At 37.3% G+C, this 10,350-nt stretch overlaps 1 protein-coding gene across 1 annotated transcript in view; it reads right to left on the bottom strand.

Moving 5' to 3' along the window:
- Positions 1 to 7,645: 7,645 nt before the first annotated feature.
- Positions 7,646 to 10,350, bottom strand: part of VWDE (von Willebrand factor D and EGF domains) — a 68,843-nt gene continuing 66,138 nt past the window's right edge. The window contains 1 exon segment of the mRNA XM_081800924.1: positions 7,646 to 7,927. Coding sequence (XP_081657050.1) covers positions 7,913 to 7,927 — 15 coding nt within the window. The 3' untranslated portion in view covers positions 7,646 to 7,912.

The raw sequence follows: 10,350 nt of genomic DNA, 5'->3' as shown, positions 1-10,350 counted from the left end.
AGTATTTCTTGGCCACATTAACAAGGATTACCACCAAGTCCATGGTGAGGAAGACTGAAGTCTGGTATCAGAAGCCACTCTTTATATTTTGATCTATTTATCTGTCTGTCATGTCTATCTGAGGGAATTGAAAAATAAAATAAATTGGGATTATTCTCACTATAATATTTGTATCCAGTAAGTCTTATTACTTTTCTCAAGTTCCTAGTGTCTCCAGTCAAAGATTCCTCAGGTATTGTCACATACAAGACATGTAGCTGGGGGGACCCTACTTACTTCAGACAAAATGATGGTGCCAAGAAGGAGCACATTCAGGAAAGCGTCCTTTATAAAGATTTTTTTTTTTTCTCTCTCTCTCTCTCAGGGTGTGCTACATACTGACTTAGGATTATTTGTTAACGACAGGGAAAATAAGGTATAATTTTGAAATACTTGAAAACTGCTGGCTATTTTAAATTGCTAGAATTTTCCAAGTTCAGTGTATATATGAATATCAAAAGGTTTTTCTGCTTACACTGATACTACTCACAACAATTTTAATCTAGTATAAATTGGGTAAATCACCTCATCCTTGAATGAATTGTTCACCGCGCTCAGGCAAGTGGCTGTTATTGATTACTCACCAGGTGAGATGAAGCCATCTAGGCTCGCAGGAAAGGCGGATACTGTATTAATGAAGAATTTTAATTTTGAAGAATGTCCTGCTTGCATTAAATATTTCATATGCTCTCTGACTAAAGTGGTCCTTTTGCATTTCTGGCGTGTTACCTGGGAACTGAGGATCTAGCACCACCTGCAGGCAAAAGTCGGCAGTCGGAAGTTTTACAAAAGCTTTCCAGCGGCGGTTAAAACTGTTTCTCCAATGAAGGCGGTCCTTAAGATAAAAATGCAAAGCGAAATACCATCTAGTTTGTCTTCCCTTTCTTTTCTTCTCTCAGAGCATGCACAGTGGCTCCTTCAGAAGAACCGCGATGTACCGTGGTGCGCCGCACGCTGCGCCGGGAGGCGGCCACGTTCCTGATCAGGCACAGGAGGCGCAGTGACCAGGGTCCACAGCACTTTTAAAGGCTCAAGAAAATGTTTTCATTTCTTTTAAAATCGGCGGCGGGGGGCGGGGACGGGACGTTTTAGCTCAAAAAAAATGTTTTAAAATGTAATATTAATATAGTGGCCTTTTTACCAACCCACCTGTAGAGTATCATTTTAAATATTTGTCGGTGGAGTTAGGGGCCGGGGGACAAAAGGGCGTAGGGCCCGCAGAGGGCTCGATGCTGCGGAACTACGAAGAGCACCTCGTCACAGATGAGGCAGGAGGCGCAATCAGCCGAACCCCCGTAACACTCACGACCCAGCCTGGCACGCATGCGGCTCACGAACTGTAGTCATTCTGTGCCAGGTGCTTTTAAGACTTTTTAGTCTTGTTCTTACTAATCGTATGCCAGACTTGATTTAAAATTTACATTCATTTATTTTATCTTGTTTTCGACTCACATACTGTTTAATCAATGCTTTTTTAAACGTACATTCTTTAATCAGGGAACAAGAAACATCAATATACAGTAATCATTGGAAAACCTAAAACCCAAGCTGGGGAGTCTGCCTGTCATCCTTTCTTCAGCTGGTCGCACGGATTTATTTTCAGCAACAGAAATAATAAATTTAAATAATAAATATTAATAACAAATAATATTGTCAATAATATTGATAAATACTCATAATAAAACCCATGTATTTGGCATTTATTAGATGGCAGTCACTGTGAAAAGTCATTTCTAATAATCTCATTTTCGATTTAAAATTACCCAATAATCCCATGAAATAAATATTATTTACCCCATCTTACAAAGAAAGGAATTAAATATAGAAGGAGGTGAAGTTCTCTGTGCAAGTCCACATCACTGGGAAGGATTTGGGGCTGAATTAAACTCAGGCACCCCCAACTCTAAAGTCACTGCCCCATGTCCTGTTGCCCTCCTGTCTTTAATCCTATTTCTGCAGGGCGCTCTTCCTTATCAGACACCTTTCTAGACACGAATGCATATTCCACACCTAAAATAAAACTGGCTACTAATTCAGAAAGTCTTCTTGAAATGTGTTCCTTTCAAAAATATTTTTGCTGGATAAGTGAATAAATTAAAACCTCTTATTTTAACATGCATAGTTTTCTTTATCAGTGCATACTGTGGATCAAAAAGATATGGGGGAAGAGATACCCAAGAGGAATTCTTACTGAAATTATCAAGTGGTCTTGAGCCATTAAAAGCCATTGAAAATTCCTGGCCTTTTTCCTTTTTTTAATAAGTGATACAATGCAGTTAAATAATAGGTTTTGGTTTCAGATAGATATGCATTCTAACACAATCACTGCAATACATAAGCAGCAGGATATTAAACAACTGGACTTTTCTGGCCTTTAGGACCTTCACCTATAAAATGGGGATGAATCTCCTTCTCTCAATAATTTTGTGAGGTCTAAATAATTAGTATTAGTTAAAATCCCTAGTGTGGTGTTCAATATACTTTAGTTTTTTTTCTCTCAATGTAGCCTGACAATTTGATAATCACATAATTGATCTACTTTAAGAAAACACTTCTGATTCTCATAGTACACTACTGAATAACTTATGACTATAAAATGGATGTTGACTGGAGATACTATCCTATGTAGTACTGTCCTTTAACAGACATTTATTCTCACAGGCTTTAGTTTACCTGCCTCAAATACACAAATTTTAAAAAACCCAGGGGCACCTAGGTGGCTCAGTCACTTAAGCATCCAACTCTTGGGGGCGCCTGGGTGGCTCAGTCATTAAGCGTCTGCCTTCGGCTCAGGTCATGATCCCAGGGTCCTGGGATCGAGCCCCGCATCGGGCTCCCTGCTCCGCGCGAAGCCTGCTTCTCCCTCTCCCACTCCCCCTGCTTGTGTTCCCTCTCTCGCTGTGTCTCTCTCTGTCAAATAAATAAAATCTTTAAAAAAAAAAAAAGCATCCAACTCTTGGTTTTGGCAGATCATGATCTCAGGGTCATGAGATTGAGTCCCGTTTAGGGAATCCCTCCTCAGTGGGGAGTCTGCTGGAGATTCTCTCCTTCTGCTCCTTCCCCCACTTGTGAGCACACAAGCGTGCTCTCTCTCTCTCTCTAAAATAAATAAATCTTTAAATAAATAAATTAATTAAAAAACCCAAATATAAAAAACTTCCCTTGACAACAATTTTCTGCCTTCAATTACCGTAATTTCTCAAGAATAGGGGCCTATTCTGGCCTAATTATCTACCTCAATTAATTTCAGCATCACAAAAGTCAAACTCTGAAAACGACGGCATACTGGGATCTTCCTCTATTCAGAAGTGTTATATGCCCACCTCAGAATGTGAACTTCCTCATAGCCTACACACAAGCAGCTCCATCCATATGACTCTTCTGGCTGTGATCATGGCTGATTGCCCAGGGATGGACACTGGCTCAAGCCCACCCTCTGACTCTTCATTACCTTCTAAGGTTTTTCTCACTCTAGACTTTTGAACTAAATGACTGTTTTCTAGCCAATGGGTGGCTGCTATGGGAACTGAAAGATTGCCATGTAGATTTGGTGGCCTTGTTGGATCCTGAGGTGGATCAATGAGTAGAGAGAATAGAGATTTACAGAAAAGCCAAGAGGAGATATCTATGCAGTAGATCTACGCAGAAAGAGAATAGAGTGGGTCTATTTTCTTGATTGTTTTTGGTTCTCATTAAGCCCAACTTCACATCTTGCCTTTGAGCTCTGTGAGATTTCTCTATATCCTTTTTTACTAAGTCACCATTTTCACTGAGTTCAAACTTAAAACTTCAACTTGATGGTTCGTACCTTAGAGAAGGGAGGCAGTATTCACCAAAGTGAGACAAGGTAGAAAATGAAGGAAACTGAGGACAGTTACCCACTCTTCAACAACAGGGATACTTGTCCCCAGCAAACTCCGGAGCAGTCCAGGCCATTGTGAACAGATAATTAGAGGATGCGGGTCAACTATGCTGTCCATCGTTTTCAACATCAATGAAGAGTTATATGAGGAGGTCCTTGGGAGGCAAATTGAAAACTGGGGGGAAAAACTGACAAAGTCATCAACAGGCTCAGTTTTTGCGCCCATTTTCAGGGTTAAGGGCCGAGTTCTATGAAAGATGGAAGGTATCTAGGAAAAGGCTTTGTAAGATGTTTCTTACTGAATGTTAAATATTAGTAATTTCAGCACAACTGCATTTTACTGCTGTTTACAAATACACCATTTCATCCACTTCATCAGATGAGGAAAATGTGTTGAAGACAAAAAATCTTAAGACTATCAGGCTTTTCTTTTTCTATAAACAAGAATTGAGTTGTTTTCGGTATCATTTGCAAACAGCAAGTGAGAAAATATCAGCTACAGGGCTATTCAAAGTCTCTTATATAAGAATTAATTAATACATTCCACTTAGATCATCTACTAAGCTTTATATGAACACATGGTTAGTCCTCTTTTTTAAAAAATACAATCTTATTTTTTTTTTTTTAAGATTTTTTATTTATTTGACAGAGAGTGACACAGCAAGAGAGGGAACACAAGCAGGGGGAATGGGAGAGGGTGAAGCAGGCCTCCCGCCGAGCAGGGAGCCCGAGGTGGGGCTTGATCCCAGGACCCTGGGATCATGACCTGAACTGAAGGCAGACGCTTAACGACTGAGCCACCTAGGTGCCCCTAAAAAATACAATCTTATAACTGCCTATTATTTGCTTACTTATATATTATAACATTGTAGATACAATACAGTACTTCCTTTCTCAGGTTTTCTGTATTTATTGTTTTTTTCCCCACTTAACATGTTTAATATTTAGGTCACTTCATCTCATTTTAGAAATAAGTGGCATGCATATCATAAGGAATGAATAATTAAGTGGCATAAAGGAAAGAAAATATTATATTCATTTAACTAAATAAATGTGGTTTAAGCTCTAGGACATAAATACTTTAAAAACAATTACATAGTTATAAAGATACTTATAAAATATATATAATATATATACATGTTCCAGTACAGGCTCCAAATATTTCCAAATAGTTCTAACCTGAAATTTAAAGTTTTATTATGTATGTTGCAATTTGGATAAGTTCTATAATTTCTGAATGAATATGAAAAATAAGATATATTTCTAATTCTATCAAAAAGATTATGACACTTTAATATTTTAGAATAAGGGCTAGTAGGGATATTTTAAAGTTTAGAGAAGTTTGTATTTTAAATAAGAGGGTCAAAGAAAGGATCAGAATATTGGACAATGCAAACATTTCATTTAAATGTTAACATGAATAAACACAAAATAGCCAAGAATATTAAACAAGGTGTATAATCTGAATTCTTTTTGGAAAATGATTTATAAGGTAAACATTGAAAGGTACACATTTTAAAGTACTTTTGCTTAAGTTCTCAAACACTCATTATCTTCAAAGTATTAACCAAATGGATTCTGGACAATACATTTTAAAGTCAATAAATGTGAAAATATCAAGAAGTAAGAAAAAATTAAATTTCTTCTCCATAAATTTATCAAATTACTTGCTTTTCTAAACTCACATTATATTTCCTAAACATTACTTTCATTTGCATGAATCATTAGCTTTCGTAGGGAGTGCTTTTATATAAAATCTGTAAACCATAGCATTTCTTCATTATTAGCATGTACAGGCCCATTAAATCTATTATAAATGGAGAGTCTACTGATTAATATTTTAATTGTAGCTTGGGGTTCTTGGTGTGGATCTAGAAAATATTTATGAAAGATTTAAAGTGTTGGTTTAGACATTTCAGAATAAATCCTTGAGGAATTATAACTTTTTAACCATAAAAAACATACATTAAAAATTAATTTAATAAGGCTATTGGTTGCTATGTTGTATACTGAGCAAAGGTGGCTAAGAAATGAATATTAAAATTATATCTATTTTTATTTCACCTATTTTTGTAGGAATTTCAATTCTAATTATTAACTTTTAAAAAGTATTCATTTTTATCTAGAGTGCTTTTTTCTTTCTAGGACTTATATTTTTATAAGAGCGTAAAAATTGCACACACTAATTGTCAAAGGTTTATTTTGATTTATGTATCTGTACTTTTGATAACAAAATAAAACACAGTGAAACACTGTGTTTTCTTAAATAATTCTTTAAAACTACCTTTCAGTAAATATGAAATAAATGAAAATCTCTTTAATTCTGACACTGAATGCTGTTACTTACAAGATTCTTTTCAAAGTTAGCATAATTTTATTCTAATAATGTCTTACTTTATCTGATATTTTAAACATGGCTTAGGAATGTTGAGTATTTACACTTAAAAGAACAAAATGAGTTTTGTGAACTTGTATGATTTAAAATAGATATGTTCAAATTAAAATATTTTCTGGGGTTACCTGGGTGGCTCAGTTGGTTAAGCATCTGCCTTAGGCTCAGGTCATGATCTCCGGGTCCTGGGATTGAGCCCCGTATCTGGCTCTCTGCTCAGCAGGGAGTCTGCTTCTCTCTCTCTCTCTCTCTCGTAAATAAATAAAAATAAGTCTTTAAAAAATTAAGATATTTTCTAAAAAAGACAGTTTGAGGTCAAATATGAGATAGGAGAGGAAAGATTTATAACTGTAGATAACCTATATTTATTTTTATCTCTGAGACCAATCTTTCAATTCTATGTATATACCTGTTGACGTTACCCACTTCCCCAACAATTAATGCCATTACATTTTGCTTTTATTTAGCATTCACTTCTCTTTTGGTATTTGTAGAAGGATTTGATTTGTGGTAGTTTCTCTCTTGCTTCTACACCAAAATAGATCAAGGTACCAAAAGAATGGAAAAATGAAACCGACATCCTCATGCTCTTTTTACATATCAGCCCAGTGACCAAGTCTTCTAAGACCAAAATTTCATTATTTCTTCCACCTTGTCCAGAAATGTACAGGTCAGAGCAATAGAAAGACTGGAAGGGAAAAACAGGCAAAATTAAATATGGTGTTTTTATCATGGAAAAATGACAGCTTTAGTCTCCGGAATATAGTCCAAAGCAGTAAGATACAGGGTATGTCTTCTGTTAGCTTACTATTATCTCCTTGGTACCACTGTCACTTCTGTGTAAGGCTAGAGCTACATTTTCTAGAATCCCCTTTTCTGTGTGGTTCTGGGTTAGACTTTGCTGATGACAAAAGCTTTCCAGAGAGACAGAAGATAGAAATGGGAAGTCAGTATTTTTTCAAAGGTGTTTGCAGCTAGATATTTGGATAGATAAAAGATTCACAGTGGCCTTCCAACAAATTTTTTATAATGACCCTCTTTGCTTGAGAAGTTGGTGGAGTTTTTAAAGATTCTCAAGTATTGCCCAGCAGCTCCAAGAAAGCTGAAAAGCATCTGCTTGGTGCTTTAGGCTAACATCTTCAATACCTACCTCTCTGACCTTCAGCTGCTGCTTTCCTGACCTCTACCTCCCCCTCTCCTCACCCTCCCCCGCAGCTCTTCCAAGAGTCCTGAGAGTTCCTAATTCTGCATAACACTTTATATCTGGATACATCAAATGGCTTCTGTTATGCTAACTGATCCCCGATGATAAAGACACCATCACAGTAAGAACTGGGAAATACTCAGTTTATTAGATAATGTGAATGTCTCCAATATCAGATACATCATCTCAATATGTAAATATCAAATCACATTTCAAAGGCAATTCAGATTACCTGAATTTCTTCTTTGGTTTTCTTTAACAATGACAGGTAAGACCATTCTATATGTTATTAGTTTCTTCAGTCTTTAAAATAATTTTTAAAATTATGTTCAAATAAACTTCAAGTAGTTATCTTCAACTTTTTCTGAATAAAAATTTCATTCTTAAGACAGGCTTGTGATTCACATACTTGATATTAATGGCGTTTTGTCTGTAGTAGGAAGAGGGAAATCAAGTTTCAATGAATATTAGAAAACTGTTTAACCCTTGCTCATTATTTCCACCTCCTTCTCTCTGGCATGATACAGAAAGCTCTTGGTTCTATGTTTGCCACTGGAGACTAAGTACTGCTTTCATAAAACTGATATCTAATCCAGATCATATTTAAATATCAAAACGGGGTGCCTGGGTGGCTCAGTTGTTGAGCGTCTGCCTTTGGCTCAGGTCGTGATCCCAGGGTCCTGGGATGGAGCCCCGCATCGGGCTCCCTGCTTGGCGGGAAGCCTGCTTCTCCCTCTCCCACTCCCCCTGCTTGTGTTCCCTCTCTTGCTGTGTCTCTCTCTGTGTCAAATAAAAAAAAATCTTAATAAATAAATACATACATACATATCAAAACGGTTGTGACTAAATAGAGCTTGGAGACTACATGACTCCATCTTGACCAAAGGTTACATTCAAGAAACAACCATGCTCAATAAAACCCAGTAAATTTTTTTTCCTGATACTTTTTAGGAAAAGACTGTTTTCAGTGCATGGCAACGTTTCTCTCCAGTCTCCTTCCTCATCCTTTTCCTTCTCCATGTCTATTCTTCTGTTCAATATAATAATCAATAACCAACTAACCAACTTACACAGTGTCTTTTACATACCAGCCACTTGTGATGACATATTTAGTCCTTTAACAACCCTGTGATTAGGTGTTATCAGCACCACAGTACAGATGAAGAAACTGAGGCTCAGAAGGGTTCAGTACCTTGCTGAAGGTCATAGAGTGAGCAAGTGGCAGGGCCCATGCTAAATGTACCTATTGGAGCTGGGCAACAATTTTGGAAGCCTCTGGAAGCCTTTCATAAACCCACCCCTCTTTAGCACCTCCTCTGCCCAATTTCCCCTTTGTGTCCTTTGTTTCTAGCTAGTAATTCTCATTCTGTTGTTTTGATTGAAATTCTGGCAACTCAATCACTATCTTCCATTTCTTTTCCCTCCACTACCTCAGGATGCTGGAAGAAGGGCCAGGAAGGTAGGCAGGAAGGGTACAGGGAAGAGTCAGGAAGGGTTCTGTGAATGCTCATAAATGGTAGTTTGTTTCCTAATTAAAAAGAAATTTATTTTTACCCTCTGTTTTGGAGCCAAAGAAATATAAAAAACAAATGAAGCAATGATACCAATGAGCAACAGAGTAAAGCTCAAGTGAGAATTAAAGTCAAGAATTTAGAAGAGCAGGCTATAGGAAAGCAGGACATGGGGTCCTTGAGCTAATCTCTTTTTTGTTTTCCTTTTCCTTCCCCATGACCCGCTGTTCTTTCCTTCCTTAATATGGCTCCAGATGCCGTCTCAGAAGCACCATTAGCGGGGATGAAGATGATCTGACGAAGGATTCAGGTAGTAAAGAAATTGATTTAAAAAAGGTTATAGAGAAGTCACCTAGTTTAGTATGTCAGAGTGAAGTTGAAAGCTTTTGAGGTCATAGGATTTCTGTGCCATAAAAATCTCCAAATAAAATAATACACGTGCACATGGCCTTTGAACCAGGGAATTCACGTTTTTACATTTACTGTTCTCAACAACAGCTGATCCAATTGGTACCCCGTAACTTTTGTTTTCTGGTTTTCAAACCACAGTACAGTTATGAGCTTGTTTTTGTTTCCAAAACGGAGGGCGTACGCATCCCGGAGGAACACCAGGCAGGGAGAAACACATGTGCGCATGCGCTGTGCCTCTGAGACAGACCGTCCAGGATCACACTTCAGAAAGAAAACTCCTTACATTGTTCAAATTATAGCACTCCAGCATACTTTGATATTCACAATCCTAGGGCTTTCTGAAGTGCTAAATAGCATATAATTGCTTTTTAGGTTAGAACTAACACAGATTAGGAAATTTTTGAGAGCTCTGCTCGCCCCCGCATTAGCACCACTCTTGTACATGTAGGAATTAGGACTAAAAAAATTCCTTGGCTGTAGATATTTAGAAATTTAAGATTGGAGACAAAATAAAATTTAGTTTAATCTTATGAGCACAGATTTGATCATAGAAACTTTTAAAATAGATGTTTCTAGAGGCGCCTGGGTGGCTCCGTTGTTTAGGAAGCTGCCTTCGGCTCAGGTCATGATCTCAGGGTCCTGGGATCGGGTCCCTCGGAGGGCTCCCTGCTAGGCGGGGAGTCTGCTTCTCCCTCCCTCCCTGCTTGTGCTCTGTCTCAAATAAAATCTTTAAAAAAAATAAAATAAAATAGATGTTTCTATAGCACTGGCCTTCTAAGTAAGTGTGGGGCAGTATCAGGAACTCTAAGAAAGCATCTATTTTTCCTTCGTTTTCTTGATTTTTTAAATAAAAATAAATCCTAATTCTAATGATATGAAGAGGTTTTTTTTACTGCTTTCCCCGAAATGGATTTTATTTGTTTAAAGATTT

Source organism: Leptonychotes weddellii, chromosome 12, assembly GCF_054177405.1.
Source record: "Leptonychotes weddellii isolate Sample4059 chromosome 12, ASM5417740v2, whole genome shotgun sequence".
Taxonomy (NCBI): Eukaryota; Metazoa; Chordata; class Mammalia; order Carnivora; family Phocidae; genus Leptonychotes; species Leptonychotes weddellii.
The sequence above is the reverse complement of the archived record's forward strand: the minus strand, read 5'-3'. Positions and strand labels throughout refer to the sequence as shown.